The 26187-nt window shown below is 33.7% G+C and overlaps 1 protein-coding gene across 13 annotated transcripts in view; it reads right to left on the reverse strand.

Annotated features, from left to right (window-relative positions):
• Positions 1-11432: 11432 nt before the first annotated feature.
• Positions 11433-26187, reverse strand: part of LOC139528873 (uncharacterized) — a 42401-nt gene continuing 27646 nt past the window's right edge. For 6 of the 13 annotated variants that reach the window (XM_071325103.1, XM_071325104.1, XM_071325106.1 and 3 more), the window contains 6 exons: positions 21346-21776; positions 20090-20341; positions 19364-19675; positions 18558-18572; positions 16105-16246; positions 11433-15451 (listed from right to left, as the gene is read on the reverse strand). In XM_071325103.1, the coding sequence (XP_071181204.1) occupies positions 13249-15451; positions 16105-16246; positions 18558-18572; positions 19364-19675; positions 20090-20341; positions 21346-21769 (3348 nt within the window). In that variant the 5' untranslated portion in view covers positions 21770-21776 and the 3' untranslated portion in view covers positions 11433-13248. Of the gene's footprint in view, positions 15452-16104; positions 16247-18557; positions 18573-19363; positions 19676-20089; positions 20342-21345; positions 21777-23552; positions 23732-26187 lie in introns of those variants that run through there. The other 7 variants (XM_071325100.1, XM_071325107.1, XM_071325098.1 and 4 more) reach the window with 4 other exon arrangements.

Consider the following 26187-nt stretch of genomic DNA (forward strand, 5'->3'; position numbering starts at 1 on the left):
TATGTATCTGATCTTCACCATAACAGTTTACAGTACTGTTGGACGATCAACCGTGTGTATCTGATCTTCACCATAACAGTTTACAGTACTGTTGGATGATCAACCGTATGTATCTGATCTTCACCATAACAGTTTACAGTACTGTTGGATGATCAACCGTATGTATCTGATCTTCACCATAACAGTTTACAGTACTGTTGGATGATCAACCGTGTGTATCTGATCTTCACCATAACAGTTTACAGTACTGTTGGATGATCAACCGTGTGTATCTGATCTTCACCATAACAGTTTACAGTACTGTTGGACGATCAACCGTATGTATCTGATCTTCACCATAACAGTTTACAGTACTGTTGGACGATCAACCGTATGTATCTGATCTTCACCATAACAGTTTACAGTACTGTTGGATGATCAACCGTGTGTATCTGATCTTCACCATAACAGTTTACAGTACTGTTGGATGATCAACCGTGTGTATCTGATCTTCACCATAACAGTTTACAGTACTGTTGGATGATCAACCGTATGTATCTGATCTTCACCATAACAGTTTACAGTACTGTTGGATGATCAACCGTATGTATCTGATCTTCACCATAACAGTTTACAGTACTGTTGGATGATCAACCGTATGTATCTGATCTTCACCATAACAGTTTACAGTACTGTTGGATGATCAACCGTATGTATCTGATCTTCACCATAACAGTTTACAGTACTGTTGGATGATCAACCGTATGTATCTGATCTTCACCATAACAGTTTACAGTACTGTTGGATGATCAACCGTATGTATCTGATCTTCACCATAACAGTTTACAGTACTGTTGGATGATCAACCGTATGTATCTGATCTTCACCATAACAGTTTACAGTACTGTTGGATGATCAACCGTATGTATCTGATCTTCACCATAACAGTTTACAGTACTGTTGGATGATCAACCGTGTGTATCTGATCTTCACCATAACAGTTTACAGTACTGTTGGATGATCAACCGTGTGTATCTGATCTTCACCATAACAGTTTACAGTACTGTTGGATGATCAACCGTGTGTATCTGATCTTCACCATAACAGTTTACAGTACTGTTGGATGATCAACCGTATGTATCTGATCTTCACCATAACAGTTTACAGTACTGTTGGATGATCAACCGTGTGTATCTGATCTTCACCCTAACAGTTTACAGTACTGTTGGATGATCAACCGTATGTATCTGATCTTCACCATAACAGTTTACAGTACTGTTGGATGATCAACCGTGTGTATCTGATCTTCACCATAACAGTTTACAGTACTGTTGGATGATCAACCGTGTGTATCTGATCTTCACCATAACAGTTTACAGTACTGTTGGACGATCAACCGTATGTATCTGATCTTCACCATAACAGTTTACAGTACTGTTGGATGATCAACCGTGTGTATCTGATCTTCACCATAACAGTTTACAGTACTGTTGGACGATCAACCGTATGTATCTGATCTTCACCATAACAGTTTACAGTACTGTTGGACGATCAACCGTGTGTATCTGATCTTCACCATAACAGTTTACAGTACTGTTGGACGATCAACCGTATGTATCTGATCTTCACCATAACAGTTTACAGTACTGTTGGACGATCAACCGTGTGTATCTGATCTTCACCATAACAGTTTACAGTACTGTTGGACGATCAACCGTATGTATCTGATCTTCACCATAACAGTTTACAGTACTGTTGGATGATCAACCGTGTGTATCTGATCTTCACCATAACAGTTTACAGTACTGTTGGATGATCAACCGTATGTATCTGATCTTCACCATAACAGTTTACAGTACTGTTGGATGATCAACCGTATGTATCTGATCTTCACCATAACAGTTTACAGTACTGTTGGATGATCAACCGTATGTATCTGATCTTCACCATAACAGTTTACAGTACTGTTGGATGATCAACCGTATGTATCTGATCTTCACCATAACAGTTTACAGTACTGTTGGATGATCAACCGTATGTATCTGATCTTCACCATAACAGTTTACAGTACTGTTGGATGATCAACCGTATGTATCTGATCTTCACCATAACAGTTTACAGTACTGTTGGATGATCAACCGTATGTACCTGATCTTCACCATAACAGTTTACAGTACTGTTGGATGATCAACCGTGTGTATCTGATCTTCACCATAACAGTTTACAGTACTGTTGGATGATCAACCGTATGTATCTGATCTTCACCATAACAGTTTACAGTACTGTTGGATGATCAACCGTGTGTATCTGATCTTCACCATAACAGTTTACAGTACTGTTGGATGATCAACCGTATGTATCTGATCTTCACCATAACAGTTTACAGTACTGTTGGATGATCAACCGTATGTATCTGATCTTCACCATAACAGTTTACAGTACTGTTGGATGATCAACCGTATGTATCTGATCTTCACCATAACAGTTTACAGTACTGTTGGATGATCAACCGTATGTATCTGATCTTCACCATAACAGTTTACAGTACTGTTGGACGATCAACCGTATGTATCTGATCTTCACCATAACAGTTTACAGTACTGTTGGACGATCAACCGTATGTATCTGATCTTCACCATAACAGTTTACAGTACTGTTGGACGATCAACCGTATGTATCTGATCTTCACCATAACAGTTAACAGTACTGTTGGATGATCAACCGTATGTATCTGATCTTCACCATAACAGTTTACAGTACTGTTGGATGATCAACCGTGTGTATCTGAACTTCACCATAACAGTTTACAGTACTGTTGGATGATCAACCGTATGTATCTGATCTTCACCATAACAGTTTACAGTACTGTTGGATGATCAACCGTATGTATCTGATCTTCACCATAACAGTTTACAGTACTGTTGGATGATCAACCGTGTGTATCTGAACTTCACCATAACAGTTTACAGTACTGTTGGATGATCAACCGTATGTATCTGATCTTCACCATAACAGTTTACAGTACTGTTGGATGATCAACCGTGTGTATCTGATCTTCACCATAACAGTTTACAGTACTGTTGGATGATCAACCGTGTGTATCTGATCTTCACCATAACAGTTTACAGTACTGTTGGATGATCAACCGTGTGTATCTGATCTTCACCATAACAGTTTACAGTACTGTTGGATGATCAAGCGTATGTATCTGATCTTCACCATAACAGTTTACAGTACTGTTGGATGATCAACCGTATGTATCTGATCTTCACCATAACAGTTTACAGTACTGTTGGATGATCAACCGTATGTATCTGATCTTCACCATAACAGTTTACAGTACTGTTGGATGATCAACCGTATGTATCTGATCTTCACCATAACAGTTTACAGTACTGTTGGATGCTCAACCGTATGTATCTGATCTTCACCATAACAGTTTACAGTACTGTTGGATGATCAACCGTGTGTATCTGATCTTCACCATAACAGTTTACAGTACTGTTGGATGATCAACCGTGTGTATCTGATCTTTACCATAACAGTTTACAGTACTGTTGGATGATCAACCGTGTGTATCTGATCTTCACCATAACAGTTTACAGTACTGTTGGATGATCAACCGTATGTATCTGATCTTCACCATAACAGTTTACAGTACTGTTGGATGATCAACCGTATGTATCTGATCTTCACCATAACAGTTTACAGTACTGTTGGATGATCAACCGTATGTATCTGATCTTCACCATAACAGTTTACAGTACTGTTGGATGATCAACCGTATGTATCTGATCTTCACCATAACAGTTTACAGTACTGTTGGATGATCAACCGTGTGTATCTGATCTTCACCATAACAGTTTACAGTACTGTTGGATGATCAACCGTGTGTATCTGATCTTCACCATAACAGTTTACAGTACTGTTGGATGATCAACCGTGTGTATCTGATCTTCACCATAACAGTTTACAGTACTGTTGGATGATCAACCGTGTGTATCTGATCTTCACCATAACAGTTTACAGTACTGTTGGCTGATCAACCGTGTGTATCTGATCTTCACCATAACAGTTTACAGTACTGTTGGACGATCAACCGTATGTATCTGATCTTCACCATAACAGTTTACAGTACTGTTGGACGATCAACCGTGTGTATCTGATCTTCACCATAACAGTTTACAGTACTGTTGGATGATCAACCGTATGTATCTGATCTTCACCATAACAGTTTACAGTACTGTTGGATGATCAACCGTATGTATCTGATCTTCACCATAACAGTTTACAGTACTGTTGGATGATCAACCGTGTGTATCTGATCTTCACCATAACAGTTTACAGTACTGTTGGATGATCAACCGTGTGTATCTGATCTTCACCATAACAGTTTACAGTACTGTTGGATGATCAACCGTGTGTATCTGATCTTCACCATAACAGTTTACAGTACTGTTGGACGATCAACCGTATGTATCTGATCTTCACCATAGCAGTTTACAGTACTGTTGGACGATCAACCGTATGTATCTGATCTTCACCATAACAGTTTACAGTACTGTTGGACGATCAACCGTGTGTATCTGATCTTCACCATAACAGTTTACAGTACTGTTGGACGATCAACCGTGTGTATCTGATCTTCACCATAACAGTTTACAGTACTGTTGGATGATCAACCGTGTGTATCTGATCTTCACCATAACAGTTTACAGTACTGTTGGATGATCAACCGTGTGTATCTGATCTTCACCATAACAGTTTACAGTACTGTTGGATGATCAACCGTATGTATCTGATCTTCACCATAACAGTTTACAGTACTGTTGGATGATCAACCGTATGTATCTGATCTTCACCATAACAGTTTACAGTACTGTTGGATGATCAACCGTATGTATCTGATCTTCACCATAACAGTTTACAGTACTGTTGGATGATCAACCGTATGTATCTGATCTTCACCATAACAGTTTACAGTACTGTTGGATGATCAACCGTATGTATCTGATCTTCACCATAACAGTTTACAGTACTGTTGGATGATCAACCGTGTGTATCTGATCTTCACCATAACAGTTTACAGTACTGTTGGATGATCAACCGTATGTATCTGATCTTCACCATAACAGTTTACAGTACTGTTGGATGATCAACCGTGTGTATCTGATCTTCACCATAACAGTTTACAGTACTGTTGGATGATCAACCGTGTGTATCTGATCTTCACCATAACAGTTTACAGTACTGTTGGATGATCAACCGTGTGTATCTGATCTTCACCATAACAGTTTACAGTACTGTTGGATGATCAACCGTATGTATCTGATCTTCACCATAACAGTTTACAGTACTGTTGGATGATCAACCGTGTGTATCTGATCTTCACCATAACAGTTTACAGTACTGTTGGATGATCAACCGTGTGTATCTGATCTTCACCCTAACAGTTTACAGTACTGTTGGATGATCAACCGTATGTATCTGATCTTCACCATAACAGTTTACAGTACTGTTGGATGATCAACCGTGTGTATCTGATCTTCACCATAACAGTTTACAGTACTGTTGGATGATCAACCGTGTGTATCTGATCTTCACCATAACAGTTTACAGTACTGTTGGATGATCAACCGTGTGTATCTGATCTTCACCATAACAGTTTACAGTACTGTTGGATGATCAACCGTGTGTATCTGATCTTCACCATAACAGTTTACAGTACTGTTGGATGATCAACCGTATGTATCTGATCTTCACCATAACAGTTTACAGTACTGTTGGATGATCAACCGTATGTATCTGATCTTCACCATAACAGTTTACAGTACTGTTGGATGATCAACCGTATGTATCTGATCTTCACCATAACAGTTTACAGTACTGTTGGATGATCAACCGTATGTATCTGATCTTCACCATAACAGTTTACAGTACTGTTGGATGATCAACCGTATGTATCTGATCTTCACCATAACAGTTTACAGTACTGTTGGATGATCAACCGTGTGTATCTGATCTTCACCATAACAGTTTACAGTATTGTTGGATGATCAACCGTATGTATCTGATCTTCACCATAACAGTTTACAGTACTGTTGGATGATCAACCGTGTGTATCTGATCTTCACCATAACAGTTTACAGTACTGTTGGATGATCAACCGTATGTATCTGATCTTCACCATAACAGTTTACAGTACTGTTGGATGATCAACCGTGTGTATCTGATCTTCACCATAACAGTTTACAGTACTGTTGGATGATCAACCGTATGTATCTGATCTTCACCATAACAGTTTACAGTACTGTTGGATGATCAACCGTGTGTATCTGATCTTCACCATAACAGTTTACAGTACTGTTGGATGATCCAACAAATCATGTTTGTAATGGACACTGAATAGAGTTATATGAATGCTCTTCATTCTTCTATGAAACGAAGGACTGCAGAACAAAATTTTAATCATTGTATTTATAAGATGTTTAGTTATGGCCAAAGTATAACAAGCCCAGTAATCAGCACTTATGTTTTGACATGAACAATCATTGATATGGTCATATTTGTAAATCAACAAAACATTTCGAAATGCTAAGGATTCCCTACTCCATGAATAGCTTATCTTAGCTGTATTTGACAAAACCTTTTAGACCTTCTACTTCGTACCTTATTTGATCGTTATAAAAAAAAATATCAGAGCGTCAGTTTCGTAGACGAAACGCTTACGAACTTGTTATCCTGATTGATCCACTAATTAGATGTAAACTTTCCAGTGAAGGTAAATCTAGAAAAGAGTTTCGTACAAATAGAATTTAAAAAGTATTGATTTAATTTTTTTACATCACTGGGTGGATACAGCTGTTGGTGAACTATCAGTCCTCGAGTGTATGTCAAATCATCGTCCTGACATGGAATATAACAATTTTTTTCTTAAAATGTACGTTAAAACATTTATAGGTTATTAGAAACTAAAGTTTCATCCCCTCAAGTAGATTTGACATTATATATATTAAACTATCATCATTATGCCATTTTCGTCATAAAGCTTATCAATTAATTGGTTTCTTATACATCCTGGGCTTTTTAGTATTTGACTTTGATAGTTCATGATGTAGGAAAGTTCAGAAAATAAATTCGGATAAATAAAATTTATAAAGTATTGTTTCCATATTTTATTTTTCGTTTTTTTATGTCTAGGACTATGGATTTTTCTTCATACATATCGAGTTTTATTTTACAGTGATGTTATAACAAAATGATGTGCTGATTACGCAACGGTTTATTCACGAGGATGTGCACGAACACAACTTGGTCGTACAACCGTCAGAAACTGACAGCTTCCTCATTCTATTCCTTGACTTCCAACATGTCGGTTAGTATAAATATCAGTTACTTCTAGATCTCTTGTTTAGACAAAAAAAAAGGCCTTTTGTCTTAAACGGCGAAAACCGTGGTTTGTTCCGTTTTTCGCAATAGTGGTAATCAACAAAAAAAAGATAACAATTTGTGTTCATGTAGTTACAAATGTTTAACTTTTTTGACAAAAATAAATAGTAATTGTTTGCAGTAAAATCTATTTGATTGCTTATGTAATTACTTTGAACTTCAAATGTGTAAATTCGAATTGTATCAACAGTTTGAATAAACAGGAAAGAAGATAATAAACAATTTGTTTAACAGTATGCGTCGACCAAATCACACAAATTCCAAATTCCGAGGAAAATTCAAAAAATAAACTACCTAGTTATATGTCAAAATCAAAAGTTCAAACACATTAAACGAATGGATACCAACTATCATAAGCCTGACTTGGTGTATCGATTCGTATGTAAGAAATTGCGTATTATACCTAGTTGTATAGATGGCTAAAACTCTTGAGTCGATTTTACAAAACAACTTACGACAGATGAATCTTAAGTATACTGAATTGTTCCTGACTTACGATCAATCTTTGTCGTAAGGTTTTTTTTTGTGAAATCGACTCCTGACTTGTATGGCAGTCGCATAAAATTCAATTATATTGACAAAGTTGTGTGAGTTATTTAGATGATAAACAACGTCAGTACCAACAATTAAAATCACAAAAATACTGACCTCAGAAGAAAATCCAATCGGAAAGTCCATAATCACATGGCAAAATCAAATGACAAAACACATAAAAAACGAATGGACAAGAACTGTCATATTCCTGACATAGTACAGGCATTTGTCAAATGTAGAAAATGGTGGATTAAACCTGGGTTTAAAGCGCTAAACCTCTCACTTTAATGACAGTCTCGTTAAATTACGCTATATTTACAATGATACGTGAACTAAACAGACATAATAAATAAAATAGTCAAAATATGGGTACAACAGTCATCATCGTGTAACAATTTTAAAAGGAACAATTTCACAGAACATAAAAAAAAAACATCTATCTACAAACACATTCATTGATTTGTGTGTCTGACGTCATAAAATTTTATACGTAACATAAATTTTGTGTTCAAAGTATATACAAACAATTTAAAAATATCACGTGGGCAATGTTAGCATACAGGGTTAAAAAATCAAAGTATGTAAGAATTAATTTCAGAAATAGACCGATATTTAAAATAGTCCTAAACTTATATAGAATTTATAAGAATCCACAAATAGTTCATTCCACTACGCGATTGAATAATTTTGACGTTTGTGGTTCAACGTTTTTTCTAATTCATAATAGAAATATATCATAATGACATATAATAGAACGAACAATATCATATTGACGGGATCTTTTAAAGTACAGAGTCACGTTATAAGAACCAAAGAAACACAAAAAAAGTCGGATGTACAAACAACACTAGCGAAAAAATGAAAGATAATACAAACACATTGACGAGATGTTTAAGTACCGAGCCACGTTAAATGGATATCACATAAAACAATCCAACAGTAAAAGTTGTGTTTACAACAGAACAAAGACAAATGAAAGAACAATATAACACGTTGTTAAGATAATAAACAACATCAGTACGCAGAATATATACATCAAGACCATCATGTATTATTTGTGAAGTTGATACGGAAAATCTATCGAAAAGGTCTTGGTACCTTCCGATGAACTTTTTTTGAAAAAGGACGAGACGTTCTTTGACATACCACTGGTTCATCAACATTCTACTCAGACACTGATGAAGTTTTACAAAGTCTGAGTGGGAACTGCAAGCTCTTGAGTATCGAATAAGTTGGGAAATATATATCTCATATGCAGGTGAAGTTGGTATATTGCTACTAAGGTGGGGGTAATTTATAATTTCAAAATTAAAATCGTGTCGTTTGTCATAGATTCTGGTACTGAGATGACTGTGCAAGTCAAATTCGAGATATAAGTCTAAAAATGAGGCGGTATCTGTTGTTTCTTTAATTTCTAGTTCTGAGGGATATATAAATGAAACCCAATCAGAAAAGTTGGGATTGTTTATGGAAAGAACATCATCAATATATCTGAAAGTGAAATTAAATAATCTGGCTTCTTTGATCCTCTTGTTTTTGACAAGTGTCTGAAGGAACTCCGATTCATATGAAAATAAGAAGAAGTCGGCAATAAGAGGCGCTATTGGTACCTTCTAATGAACTTTTGTAGAAAAGGGACATGACGCTCGTTGACATAACCCTGGTACATTAACCTTCTGCTCAGACACTTGTGACGTTTAACAAAAATCTGAGCAGCAACTGTAAGCTCTAGAATACCGAATACGTTCGAAAATGTATATCACATATACAGGTGAAATTGGTATATTGCTTTTAAGGTAAACGCTTTTCATGATTTACTTCGTAAGTCAATTGTATTTTTACTTTATAACGATTTCAGCCTTCCAACTGCTACTTACAATATCCAGAAACTCAGCATCTGCTCCAAATCCTAAGGCGTATACATATCTTAATGTCTACATTACGCCCGTTCAGTGTTCCGTTATAAATTGTCGCCAACAACTGTAATGTGTCCTGTCACAAAATCTGCACCAACATGGTTATCAAGCAGGACGATTGAAATCGGCACTACTAGTATGATAGTGTATGTAGGTTTAATGGTGATCAACACGATTAAATTGAAGGACACAACAACAGACCGTCGACATTATTTTGTGGAATTTGATCTTTATGGATACCAAAACAATATGTAATTTTCTGATTTATAGATGGACCAATTGTGTCCAATCCTCTTTTGGGATATTTTGACTGAATAGGTATTCAAATGGCAGGAGATATGTATATAGAAGGTGACCCTGTATTATGAGATGTTGTGGTTCACTTATTTTCTTATTATAATGAGTCCTCTTGTTCAATGTATAGTTGTCTCATTGGAAATAATGCAACTTTTGCTATTTTTTAACAGAACAAGGTTTGAACATCGGTAAATAACTGTTGGTTATAATAACCGATTAAGAAACATTTAAACGTTTTGGCTTTCAAATATTTGAAGGTAAATCCGGAAAAGTGCTGCAGACTCATGAACAGTTGTTATCCATTCGTTTGATGTTTATGAGCTTTTGATTTTGCCATTTGATTGAGACTTTCCATTTTGAGTTTTCCTTGGAGTTCAGCATGTTTGAGATTTTACTTTTTATCAACCTGTTATTTTCATTTTATAAGTGTTTAACTTGGATCTGGTTTACAGAATATTGATTTCTATATTAATTAAGTGTGTTTAACTCCCCTCTCAACACCAATAGCTTAATCGTGGCGCGCAGTCTCTCTTTTTTCTTTTTAAGGAAGACGGATTTCCCAAAGAGATAATCCGACTTTCGAATGGCATTCCGAGTAGAACACTTTCTCGGTTTCTAAACTTTCTTTATGACAAATGGGACCGGTCGTGATATTTCTAATTTTCAGGTTTCTCGCCTTGCAATTTAAGGTAGCTACAACAAGCTTCTGTTTTTAAAGTGCACACTCTAAACTTACTATCAAACTATGTTTAGACTTGTATTCCCCAGTTGACGAAATCATCAAATTGGTAGTTAGACGATGCAGATTTAAATTCAAAACAAATTGTCTGGATAGGGACCGAAGTTATTAAAATATTAGCAGTTTTAAATCTATAACATTTATGTGTGTACCAATTCAGACTATCCTGATCAAGCATGGTTCTTTATGTTTTGTCACCGTTTGTGCATCTTTTCCTGAGAGGTCGGCTGTGAGTCATTAAATCGAGCTGTAGTACGGTCCAATATTCTTGGTGAATTCTGTTACCTGCTTTATGTATCATAAACAAACAAGAGGCTCAATACGGTTAATAATTTAAATAAATGCAATCGTCACACGTGGTTCACACATTGCAAAGCGATTTTTGAATTCATTTCTTTACTCTCAGACCCGATACAGTTACTGTGAAGGTTGGAAACTGATCTTTAATTCTTTCAAAATACGCCTTCCTGTATGTCAACGCATGTATGCAAAATAATGGCCGGAAAGAACAAAAATAATAATTCTAACAAATTTTATTCTGTCTACAATCTATTACCCATAAATGCATCAAATTTATAAATGCATTTGTTTTCAAAATATCACAGATTTTATCACAGATTACTTAAATAATTTATGCTATATGTAAAAATGAAATTTTCCAAATAATTTTGACATAATCATAATATGCAGCACAGAGATTTTCCCGCGAAAATTATAAGATAAAGTAAAGCGAAATAAAAATGTTTAACTTAAAATATACTTTCTAAAATTAATTGAATCATGTTTCTCCATACCATGCATGGCACATCACATCATTAAGGTCGCATCAAGAAGAGAATTTCTGATTTCTCATGTATACCTTTATCAAAAAGTATCTACTCAGATTGAATAATTTTTGCAAAATAATTGTAAACTGTGTGATTTTTGTTTCTTTCTAATTCTTATGAATTACTTGTCTAAAAAATACAAATGTGGAAGATATTTACTGAATATCAGTGCCAAGAAAAACAAATGCATAGAATAAGCAGTTTGAAACTTTTTTTAAACCCTTATTTTTAATATCATTATATGTTATTTCATCACATGATAAATTATGCAGAATTCATTTATTTTTCTTACAATACAGAGTTGTTGGCTTACAATGCAGAGTTTTTTCTACAACATAATATTAAATAAAAACTTCCACAAAATAGGTTCTTGAATCATTTCTCATATTAAATAATCAGATTCCCATTCTATGGTCTTATAAATAAAGCAACTACTTTAAAATAACTGAGTGGTGATCTCTTGAATAAATGTTCATGATGATGGTTCATATATTCCTATATTTGAGGCTCTGTGTTGGGTTTACAGGATACAGAATATTGGTGAAAATGTGAAGAATAAAGGACAGAATGGTTAAAGATTGAGAAATATGACATAAACAATAAATAGAATTTAAGGACCCAACATCCATACCCTTATATTTATAGTAATCTGGTGTATGGGATCTTTCCTAAGGTTAGTGTACTATGTAGTCTTTGACTATAAATCGCAACTCAAGATTCCCGTTTTATTTAGATATAGGAAGATGTGGTATGAGTGCCAATTAGACAACTATCAATCCAAGTAACAATTCATAAAAGTAAACCATTATAGGTCAATGTACGGTCATCAACACGGAACCTTGGCTCACAACGAATAGCAAGCGATAAAGGGCACCAAAAATTACTACTGTTAAACCATTCAAACGGGAATTTGTCTGTGTAAGGGTCAGTAATCAGCAATTTAAATATATTGAAAATCTGTTCTCTTCGAGCGAGTTCTTCAGTCACAAAACAGTTCTGCGCAGACAGTATTAATTATTTTCAAAACAGTCATTCTAAGTTCTAATATTCCCTATGTTAATATATTTTAACTTTCACCTATTTTGTTATTTTGTATTCTTTTTACGAAAACGACAGAGTCATCGATAGATATATATTTTAATCCCTTAAATAAAAACGTCGTGTCTTCAATATTACAGCATTTGCGTAGACTTCAATTCTATTAGTATCCTAAGTTGAATACTAAAGGTTCAATCGTGTATTCAAAAAACAGTTCAAAGAAATAAATTGTTGGCGACTTAATAAATCAATGAAACAAAATACTGTGGATTCATTTATTGTCGTGGGTATCAATTTTCGTGGATTGCTGAAAACTTGCATATTCGTGGATATTTGATTTCGTGGTTTTGTAGATCTCTATATATAAAGCCTATTGAAAATTGGATATTCGTTGAACATTTGAATTCGTGGTTCACCTGTACCCACGAAAATTGGTATCCAACGAATAATAATGAATCCACAGTACTACCTAAATAGAAAGAAGTAGGTGTTTAGCATCTTCTAACCCTATAACCTTTAACTGTACAAATTTTGTATGAGAAATAACGTTCTTTCCTTCTAATGTTACTTTTGTATTCTTCAGAACAAGTTTCATTAGACTCCTGTTGTCAGCAATGGCGTTAGCTAAAAGTTTGGACATTTCCGTGTCAAGCTCACAGTTACTCAGGTCTAAAATCTGAAGGGTTCGAGTAAGACGAAGGCATTCACTAAGTGTGATAACACCTGGTCTGTCAAGTTTGGCACCACATAGTTTTAGATGTTTAATTGTCGGACATATCTTTAGACCCTGTAATACGGCAACAAAATCAGAACCAGCGAGTTGTGTGTTTGTGATGTCAAGTTTTGTTAATGAATTTGCATGTTCTAATTTATAACTGAGTTCAGATGCGCACATCATGTTCAATTTACATCCGGTAAAGTTAAGATCCTGGATTGTGGTCGGAAGGTGTTGTAAAACAAAGTATGCTATGGCGGCCTTACTACCATTCAAGAAAGCAAACTCCTTGGTTTTTGTCATGTTTTCGCAAGCATTTTGTAATGTGGCCCATGTATCTGCGGACACGTGTTTGATTGATTTCTTACAGATATCAGATAGAACAATACTTTCTACTGAAACAACTGTGGTCATGAAGGCGTCCAAAATTCTGGCCATTAAATCTAAGGTTGACCAATGAATCTTAAGGTGTTTGATGCAACCTGTCTTTGCCACTCCTTTTGCAAATTCCGTATACACTGCTGCCTGACTTGAATACGACGGTTGTAAAACAAGGTCTAGATAAGTTATTCGATTGGCTTCTACTGTCATCACAAGAGGTAAGGCCTCTAGAGTTTTAGTTGAAATAAGTCCATCTCTTTTTATAATCATTTTGGCAGGTAACGATTGAGCAACAATCTCACACATGTCTTCCCTATAATCACACTCGGTAAGACTCTGTAAACTTATGTTGTAATCAACTAACTTGCCACTCGGTGCATGTGATATACTCGCTCTAGAATCAGCTGATCGAACAGACTGTACATCATCTCCCAGAACCTTAGTGTTACTTATATTACGCATGGCAAGATCGGTAAACAGGCTCTTTAGAGTAGAAGTGTCGTAGTCGTCACGGAAAAGTCCACACAATAACGTGATCATCTGTGAATATCGCGAGTATTTCATCATTTTATTGTCTTTCAAGATGGTTGACATTTCTTCTAATACAAAATCGCTTAAATGTCTCGCGGCTAGGAAGTCCTGCATGAGGGTGCAGGTAAATTTCCAATGAGGTCCATTGAGTCTGAAGAATACACCCAGATGAAATATCATAGAATTGTTGGACGGAGTTACAATTTCATCTTCGAGGTAGGCACGTTTCCCGTCTCTTAGTGATTCAAAAGCAAAGTTACTGAGTTCGTTTATTGCACTAACAATTTCTTCGGGGAATTCATAGCCGATCACATCAATTTTCTGTCGCTTACAGTAATGGGTTGCCATACTTAAACCAAATACTTCAAATAAATTAGTTATGCAGTCAATGTCATCCAAGTTGGCGGTTTTATTGGTCTGATAAATAGCGAATATAAGAAGGCACACAATTGGTTGAGCAAGATGTTTATGCATTACCCATGATTCATTTTCAATCAAGTCGAACAACGCTTGGTGCTTATCCGGATGGGCTTTGAAGTGGTACAGATAAGTTTTAAAGCACCGAGCTACGCTGTGTGAGCTATATCCCATGTTGAATAGTTTTGAATCTGCTGAAAATCCTAAACTATGGGATGTATCCGGATTCGTAGCCACAATTACTGTAGCCTGAGGGAGACTGGTACCTGATATGATATCCTGTAGATCCCGCATCTCTGTCTTTCCTTCGTAGCTATCAATCAGTAGAACAATTTCATGTGAATTTTCTTCCATGGTCGCCCAAAAATCTTTCTGTTTGATTTTGAAATCATCCGGAAATAACCTGTGATAAACTTCGGTTTTAAAATCACCTTTGATCGTTGCAATGTCAACATGTATAAGTATGTTGTAAGTATATTTGAAGTAGTTTTTATGGCTGGCCCATAATTGTGTTATCATTGCACATAGGATAGACTTGCCACTCCCTCCGGCCCCTTCTAGGACAATCCTCTGGCCCTTACCATTCGTACAGGGAGGTGGTAATATATCACTCAAATGTAACTTACGTCTGCAGAAAATAACACAAATTATAGTTTAAGCATGTCTATTAATTTATTAAATGAAATATATAAAGTTAAGAACGTATAAAAAAAATAGTTTTGAGATGATATAAAACAGCATTTTTGATTGTCTATCATATTTGTTTTTAGTAAATTATTTTGTTATTCTTTAGTCTATAGTTTTTCATGTCGGTGCCTTTTTAAGAGTGACTCATGGGGTTTTCTCATTGTGGAAGGACGTATGGTTGCTTATATTTGCTGCCAACCATTCCACATTACCCTTTATTATATTCACGGAATTCGTAAAATCCTTTGAATTCGTAAAATCCTTTTTTTTAATTAGTTTATCCCATTAACCATACAATCGCTATACTGTACCTTTGGATAACATTAATTGGTTTCGATCTATTAATTATCTTTTATTTACTATAATACATCGTATATCATTCAATAAACCTGTTCTTAAAATATCGGTTGTCTAACATACTTTGTCTAGCATTTAAATTCACGGTATAATACTCGAATGATATGAATCACACATTTAAAATCTGTAATGCATTATCGAATACTAAAAACATATTAGGCCATAAATATTGGTCAATACGTGTCGAAAACATGTAGTTTTTTTAATTGCAGAATTTGCAAGTGTGGTAATACCTACCCGTTTGAATCCAAAATATCTAGAGGTGTATAGAGATCCCTTATATTTACAGAGATGTTATCAGCCCAGGAAAACGGATGACATTTGGCAAACATGGCTTTGTATGTCTGGTAGAGAGAATCCCGACATACACCAACAACATCTAGAAAAATAGAAAATGGTATTTATTAGAAAGATGTTATATGACATGTATGATAGATACACATATTTCTTTTGTTCCTCGTTTATAAATTAACTGTCGATTTGTTTTTCTGGGGGGGAGGGGTATACTTAATATAAAGACAATGTGTGGAGTATATGCAAGGATTTTAAGTTTTAAAGATATGTAGTGTACTTAAGATTAAAAGACAAAATCAAGCAATATATAAAGGTTCAAAATGGAGAAAATTTTAATTCTCATAGACCATTGTAAGCTCATTTCTTACTTCAATGTTTCTGTTGTTTCTTTCTTTTCAGCTTATAGTTGATGTGTTCGTTCGGTTTAAGTTTTTTCGCAGTCGGTTTATGAATTTTGAACAGCGGTATACTGCTGTTGCCTTTATTACTCGTTCTGTAGTTGTGTCTTTATAACCCATATCTGTTTTCTCTCAATTGATTTTTGCTTTTTGATTTTTGAACTACGATATTCTACTGTTGCCTCTAATGCTCATTCTGGTTTGAGTTTTATTTTGGTCTTTGCAAGTTTGTGTTGTTGGTTTTCAAAATTTTATGAGGATTTGATGCTACTTCATTGATCGACAGGTTTAATTTGTTTATGTTGTAAGTATTTTAAAAGTGTCAATAGGAGATTGTTGTATGTATCCTGTTACTAAGCAACATAAGAATGAAATACCAGGTTACCAACGACTATGTCAGATCATTTAACTCATAAATAAGTTTATAATTTATCAATAAATATATCATTCAGAACCATCTATACATTGCTATTTGACACGGTTATTTAAAGTTCTCAGTTTAATAATATTATATGTTCATTGATATTAACTATATATAGGTGTTAACCGTGTTTAATAGAATTTAAACTGTGCAAAAATTTATCTTCAGATCTTAAATTTATCCCAGGATTTTAAAAGTTTGTTTTATGATACAAGTTATATGAATACCATTAGCACTATTAATACTTTACAAGTTAAATGTAAAACACCTTTAATATTCTATATATTCTCTACATCTTATTTTCCAATTGAATAGTTTTGAATTTCTACCATTTTGGCATTAAGATTTTGAACTCTACACCTGGTATAGTAGAAATAATGTTGTTCAATTTACTATTTTCTCAGCAGACTCGATTGATTTTTTTCTAATACACAAATTTTTGGGGTGTCTTTAATTTGTTCTTTTGGTCTCAATAACTTTGATTTGATATCCATATGACTTCTGGTAAAAATTTAAATGACCCCCTACTTCATATTAAAAAAAAACATGTAGGATTCTTCAAAAGGACGCAAACTTAGAAACTCTTTAACATTTTACTATTGTTTTCTTTGTTTTATGTGAAAAATAATAATTTCTTTTTTTACCAACACAATGTATATTATGTTAAAACAATCAGGCTAAAAGGTGGGGGAGTTGTGGTGCAGTCTGGTAAAAAACACAAACACAAAAAACTAGATTTGTTGGTGAACACAGAAAGCCCATCAGTGAATACAGTGCACAATCTTACCAGTTTTACCACCAAATACTTCACAAGTCAAAGAAAGAAAGTATATATATACATGCATACCATAAAAAATACTGATATACTCTTTGATTTTCAATTAATTATTAATTTTAGGGGTTGCCAAATAATTTTGTATATTTTGTTACATGGTCATCGTACTCAGAGAGAAAACATGAAGAATTTGGATTAAAAAAAATTAAATGTGAAAAAAAATATATAAAAAGAATATTCACATAATCAGTTACGTATATATCAAATAGATTGCTTCAGAAACAACTTTGAATGGCACACCAATCTTTATAATTTAAAACACTGTCGTTGCTAATAACGCTTATTAGAAATCCACCCAAAACTTGCTAGAGCTACAACAATTAATCAACGAATCAGAAACATTGTATAAATATATAGCAGTATGAAACCAATGTCTACATTTTAGCAATACAATACAGCTGCATAGTTTATCTGAGTCTAAAAACAATACATATTCAGTTGAAGACCTGACAACATGCAAACTGTTCTGTAGATATTGATTTCTACTTTTGAAAAGTTGCACTTTTACACTTCTGCTCCACAAAACATTTCGTTCTTACGATATAAGATCTTAAAAGAGGTTATAAAAAATTGACAAACAACTGTTATCCTTGCTTATAATTATAATGTGCAGATCAACGAATGATGAAAACGTGCGAAAGACCAAACCTCCGTGGAAATATTCTTTAAAACGTGTCTGATATTAGAAGTGCTTGTCAATTATTTTCCTTCCTCAAATGTCAGAACAAACCAAATGACTTACCAGGTATGTATACCCCTATAGAACGAAAATATTTTTTTATGAACAATTCGAAAAAGAAAAAAAATAACTATTCAGCAGTGCTATATTTAAGATTATATTATGACTAGTATTTTTAAACGCTACTTTAAAAATGTTGGATCGACGAACAAGGCATGAAATGGGTATCGCATGGTCGACATAGACCCCTCTCCATTCGGATCATGCATTTCTTTGGGATCAACTACAGCAAAGTCCAATTTAGTCAGAAGAAGTGTGTCTAAGTACAACACTTTACATTTAACAAATAGTCATATCAAATCAATAATGGGATTGGATGATATTAGTCGAGCTTTCTAAGACAAAACTTACAAAAGTTGGAAAAATGAATTAAAATTAATAATACATGGATATTGTGAATTCCTGAAAAGTTGACATGAATAAACTGAAAAGTGAGAGTGTATACATGTAGCTTACCCATTTCCTCTAAGTCTTAAATATATTATAACTATATCAAATCAGCAACTCTAGCTTTAAAACACAAATCTTACACTTTAATTTGATCTCATCTCTCCTGTTTTCTTTAAATAGCAAATAGTATAGGAAACATATAATAAACATAAAAAATATTATTACATGTATATATCTGAGGAAAAGTGGTAGAAAGCAGACTATGAGAATTAACTTTAGAACGTAAATTTCTAGATGTATTAAAGGTTATAAGTAAATGTCTATGGCATTTATTTTGCCAGAAACTTAATTGTGATGAACGAAATTTGTAAAATTCTAAAATTTCTTTAAAAAAAATATCCTATATTATTGTATCTTACCCACTGTGTCTTTTATTCCATGTTTGTAAACTTCTTTCCGGATTGCCATGACAACATCGTACAACTTTTTATACTTGAACTTAATAGAATCACAAAGCGCCTTGAATCCGAAGGACAGTTTCGTGGTATGTATTTTCTCTATGATCGTTTGCATCCTCTCGGAGTTTTTCGATATAGCCAGAATTTCCTGACGTTCGCTAAACTTGAGTACCTGGTTCTGCTGCAGACGATCGAGAATGTCTTCTGCTTGCACGTTATCGACAAACATCCGGTATGTCTTCAGTAATACAGCTTTGTCTTCTTTTGGAATACCTGAACAAAAACGTATTAGAATGTTTAAAGAGGGTATATTAAAAACAAGGTAAAAACATTGTTTAAGTAAGTAAATGATGTTTTACTTTTCATGTGCAAGACTGGAAATACCATATAGAAACATCATGCCTACTTTTGAAGTATACCGTACATATCCCATGTCATAGAATTATCATATTCAAAATGGAGAAGACATTACAAAAAGGAAATAAAATATCTCCCTAAGTTGACGGCAACACCATGATCGATTAAACAAATGAAGAAAAAAACGTTACACAAAATACTACATAAAACAAAAACTAAAAATTAAGCAACCCGACCCTATCCAACAACCAGGGATGAAAAATCTATTAACGATTTTGGCTATTGATTGGACCTTTAAATGTTCTCCATTTTGGTTTTTTTAAGACATACCATTTTCCTCCTTTTTATTCTTCATTGATCTTCCTCTCTTCCTAGAACCGGTAGATTTAGGAGTCATGACGAGTTTTCTACCGTCTGCCCATTGGTCCTGGAACAGATTGACGTAATGGTTCTGTAGTTCTGTGGTTATCATCTCGTGTTCAATTCGGTGGAGACGGACTCTTATTGGTGGACCACCTAACCGTACCAGTACTTCCTTAATCTGGTTCCATAACGCTACAAACTCTTCTGGGGATATCATGTCTGAAACAAACAACATTCATATAATGTGTATACACCCTTCTGATTAAGAGCAACAATAAGATCCACGATCTCATTTTTTAATATATAAAAAAGAAGATGCGGTGTGATTGCCATGAGACAACAAAAAATAACAACTATAGTTCACAGTATGGCCTTCAAATATGAGCAAAGCCCAGACCGCAGAGTCAGCTATTAAAGGCCTCAAAATGACAAATGTAAAACAATTCTAACGAGTTTTACTCCGTTACACCCAACATTATCTATGTCATGTATGTGTATGAGTTGACTATCATTGTATATTTGCTTGCATCCACATCATTTGAACTTTTGTTTTTTTCGTTGGGAATTAAAGGAGACATCTTTAATTAATTATTGGTTGTCTATTATGCCTTTTGATATTTTTCATACACTGTTTGTTATTTACACAGTAAAATATGCTTGTCATCTGTTTTTATGGAGGTAAGGCAGAACAACACCCATAGACAAAACAACACTTGTCCAATGAATTCCCTTTGTTACGATTTAAAAAAATAAAGAACATAAAAATTGTAATATCTATTTTGACATAATACCACATAAGAAACTGATTATTTGTAGGCGGTGGGAACTATATGAGTTCTCACGTTAATATAATTATGATATACTTGTTCTCACGTTAAGTTATCCATTTTGCTGTGGGAATACGGTATAATTTACGGTTGAATTCCATAGAAGAAAGTCTGCTGCGAGTGTTTCAGACAACATAAATAGTCTTGTAACGTTGTTATACATCATTTTGAAGAAGACTTACAAGTATGTGGTACAGTTGTTGTTACTTCATGTCTGAAATATTCGTGTTATCGTAAATTGTATTGATTTAAATCAGGCCATTAGTGTTTTCGTTTCAAATGTGTCATATTTTTCTTATTAGGGCCTTTAAAAGCCGACTTTATGGTATGGGTTTTTCTCATTGCCGGTGGCCTATAATTGCATTTAAATGTGTCGTAGACAGTGTCCCTACTCACCCATTCGTGCAACTTTCTGGTGTAAGAGTTGTAATCGAACAATGTCCGCACTGAGACTACTGTCGGTGGGTAGTGGTGCCACGCCCCAACCATTTGGATATGGCGGACACAAATGACATATAGACTGTAGTAAGATACACAAAGCTCTGCTGTCGTACTGCTGTGAAGAGGTATTCTTCTTATTGAGAGGGTATAACATCTCCCATAGTTTGTCGTTGATAACATTGGAGGTATGTAGACGTTGTAGTACGGCTTTGATGTGTGCCTGAGACAGGTGCTCCCTCAGGTTCAATGGAGGATGGACACTATCGAAGGTGCTCCGTAAGGCAAAGGTGCCAGCATCCATTAAAAGCCATACTATTCTCGCTACGTTTTCTCTTTCTTTGTTTGCTATATTCATTTTCTTGGCCCAGTTCTGGTCCATATTAGCTCTGAAAGAAACAATGCATAGCAATTAATGGACCGTATTAATTTTTAGCATAGCTTACACAGACTATCCGTCACAGATATTCCATCAAGACTGTATTTCAAAAAATTTAAAATAAACCATTGAGTATGACTAAATACAACCACTAACAAGGTTTCTGATTTGGGACAACAGCACCTTTAGACTGATCAAACTCATCCATTTCTCCTTTTAGATCGCAAATATAAGAGCAGTGGTCAAGTTAAATGGCTTATCTAGTCTTGGTTCCTTAAATAATCTGCCAGTTAAAGTAGCTTGCAGTCTTTTTGATTCTATAGTTAAACCAATAGCCACTTATAATTCAGAAATTACTTATATGGATACTTATGTTTCAAAATTTAGAGCAGAAAAACGTGCAAATATTTCCAAAACAAATATAGACCCCCTTAATTTTACTGATAAATCAAGTTTAGAAAAATTACATTTGTCTTTCTGTAAATATATCCTCGGAATAAGAAAATCTTCATCAAACATAGCTGTGAGAACAGAGCTAGGGAGATACCCACTAGAGATGCATATAAAAACTCAAAGATTACTAAATTCTGAAATTAATCCATTATTATATGAATCCTTTTTACTTTCTAAAAGTTTAGATAATTCAGGTTGCTATACCTGGTTTACATATGTTAAAAATATATTGAAAGGGGTAAACATGGACGTATCCATTCTTGAGGGAAACAAAAGAAAAAACTACTCAAAGTTGTTAAAAAAAACCTTAAAACATCAATTCTTAAATTTCTACACAAATATATTTGAACAAAAATTTCAAAAAATAGATCAAAAAAGTAAATTGTATTTATATAAAAGATTAAAGCAAAATTTAGAAATGGAGAACTACTTAAACTGTAAATCTTTTGAAAAGAGAAGTAACATAACAAAAATGAGAATTAGGGATCATAATTTAATGATAGAAAAAGGAAGACATTTAAAAATACCTAGAGAAAAAAGACTATGCACATCATGTAATACAATGGAGGATGAAGCCCATTTTATTTTATACTGCAAAGAAATTGCTAAACTAAGAGATAACTTTATAGGAAATGTAATTAAACATATGCCAGATTTTATGTCCTGGCAAGAAAATGAAAAAATTAAATATCTTCTTTGTCCATCAACCTCAAAAGAAGTAGAAAGCTTAGGGTCCTATTTTAAACAGGCATTAGAACTAAGGACAGGGGACTCTTGATTTATTCATAAAATATATTTACATATCATATAGATTGATTGTTTTGCTTTTTAGCTTTTTTTGTTTTCATGGTTTTGTTTGTTAAATGTATTTTGTGTATGTTTATATTATTTGTCACAAACTTATTGTTCAGAGTTTATATGACAATAAATATTTGAATTGAATTGAATTTTAAGTCTCAAATCTTGACTGTTTGTCTCGATTAGTAAAGTTACCAACAGCGACAGTTCTGACAACAAAAATTCGGTAAATAAATGCACTGAAAGCTATAAAACCAGTATTGTAAAAAAAAGACAGAAGAACAAAGAATATTCTACATAAAAAAATCTGTATTCTGTTGTACGATTTCTGGAAAATATTGACGAAATATATTAATTTTCAACAAAAAAATCACTCATAAAATAAATATACTTGAAAACATACTTATGAGCTGTTATATATATTATATTCTTTTTTTGCTTGTTATATATTCTTACTATTATTCTTATTGCTGATTTTATCATAGTTTGAATCCACACTAAATATACATAGATATATCAATATAAATTTTCTTACCCATCAGCCATACTTTAGTTGGCTATATTGTATTATAATCACAACTGACTTTTAACCCCACTTATTCTAAGTTAAAACTAAGTGGCATTCCTTACGTTATATGACGTGACAACGGTCACTTTACTTTCTTTAAAACTAATGATCAAAGTTACGCATAAGTAATTTATATTTTGATAAGTATTTTTCTTTTCTTTTCCGTAAGAAATTGCCGTTTGTTTGTGAGAGGCTGGTCTCTATGGTAACACGACATGACTTAGCAAGTATTACAACATATTACCTATTTAAATTGATAATACATTTTTATTTGGTGAATAGTAATTTTTACTCAAGTGGAGAAAATACCAATTTAAAATCCTTTTTATTTTTGAAAGTGTTCTCGTGTCAATTGATTCCCATAAAATATTAAAACATATAGATTATTTTCAAAAGAAATTCCGTTCCAGCATCAAAAAGGTTTAATATTTTCTATTGACAGTTTATTTATATAGTATTGACAAATATATACAAATACTAACCACTTTATATGGCAGAATAATTATAATAAATTTGTTTATTTAACCAGAACTGCAAAATTTTCAAAGGTAGCATGACCTTCTAAATACACAAACAAGGCAATTTATTCTAATGCATACAATTTATATTTTACATCTATAAAACAAGTACTATAGTATTTATATAACTTGATATCCCAATAACATAAGTATAAAATTAAAGAAATCAAAGAAAGTAGATGTTTGATTGCCAATGATAAAACAATACATTAAAGACAAAAGAACGAGACTGTAAACTATTGAAAGCCATTTAAGTTCCAGAGGTTAAAGTACGTCATTCTACAAGAAACAAAACTTGTACAACATTGTAATCTGTAAAAGACCCAGAGAAAACAAAACTTGTACAACATTGTAATCTGTAAAAGACCCAGAGAAAACAAAACTTGTACAACATTGTAATCTGTAAAAGACCCCGAGAAAACAAAACTTGTACAACATTGTAATCTGTAAAAGACCCCGAGAAAACAAAACTTGTACAACATTGTAATCTGTAAAAGACCCCGAGAAAACAAAACTTGTACAACATTGTAATCTGTAAAAGACCCCGAGAAAACAAAACTTGTACAACATTGTAATCTGTAAAAGACCCCGAGAAAACAAAACTTGTACAACATTGTAATCTGTAAAAGACCCCGAGAAAACAAAACTTGTACAACATTGTAATCTGTAAAAGACCCAGAGAAAACAAAACTTGAAACAATACAAATACAGAAAATTAAATTATGTTGCAATCTAACAAGTTTTCAAATAAGTAACTTGCTTTTAGTTTTAGCCTAATCGTTTCACGTCGGTTTACTACTCATTGTGACTTTGAAATGGAAGATGAAACCAAACTTATAGTTTTGCCCTTTCTTTTAATTTTGCAATGGGATTTTGTTTGCAATAATTTCACCTTAAATTAGAAAGTGAAAAATCATCATCAAAATTTCTATCATCAGAATGAAGATAATTCAGATTTCTTTAAAAAGTTGTCGTATTTGAAAAAAACCTAAAGTATATATAGGGCGGTCTCAACAACTTTCTACGAAATAAATTAACATTAATTTAAAGTACAAGTGCCTCTCATTTTTAAAAGATATACGAACCCCAATGTCTATATCCAATACGACCCCTAATTATGGATCGGTGGCACTTCAAATTAAATTACCGTTTTACATAAAAGCATTTGTTTAATGTCGTCCATAGTTTGTAGTATGTTAACAGATAATCTAGTTTGTATAGATATATAAAAGTTCTATTTGCTTATACTTTAAGTATTTAAAAAATTTCAGGAACACTGCTTATTCTTAAAAGACTATATGTTTCCTGATCTATTTAAAGCGACAGTTTCTAATGTAAATATTGGGTACTTTATTAATTCAGATCCTCTTTAACTTTCCTTACTTTAGTCCCGAGTGTACTTATAGAATTGTACATACATGTAGCCAGCATGATAGTCTTTCGATTAATTTATTTACAACTATTTATCGTGCAGCATGTGGACGCCTTTTTTATTTAGATTTATTGGAGCCTTTTTATATCTTTTTAGTTGTAAGAAATAATTTTCCTTTTTTTGTAAATGTTACATATTTGCATGGTTAGTTTGTTTGTTATATGATTTGGAGTCAAATGTGGTGTACATTTTTGCCGACCTAGTACACTTGAATATTTGTTTAGGGGCCAGCTAAAGCCAACTTCCGGGTGCAGGATTTTTCTGGATGTATTGAAGACCCATTGGTGGCCTTGGGCTGTTTTATGCTCTTTGATCGGGTTGTTGTCTCTTTGATACATTCTCCGTTTCCATTCTTAATTTTATTTATTTTTATTTATCTTATTTATTAACCATCCGATTTTATACTACTAAATATTTTTATCTTATCTTTGTAAACACTCATGGCAAGCTGTTCCACAGCTATATATGTATGGTGAAATCTAGTACTATATATGTAAAGAAACTACGTTTCTCAATACTTGAGCAACAAATTGACTACATTTCAGGGGAATGACAAACAATAGGAATATGCAATATAGTGGGTCAAAAAGTGGGATCTTGGAAAATGGACTTTTGGAATGTGAAAAAGTGGGATCTAAGGAAATGGACTTTT

This window comes from Mytilus edulis, chromosome 6 (genome assembly GCF_963676685.1).
Source record: "Mytilus edulis chromosome 6, xbMytEdul2.2, whole genome shotgun sequence".
NCBI lineage: Eukaryota > Metazoa > Mollusca > Bivalvia > Mytilida > Mytilidae > Mytilus > Mytilus edulis.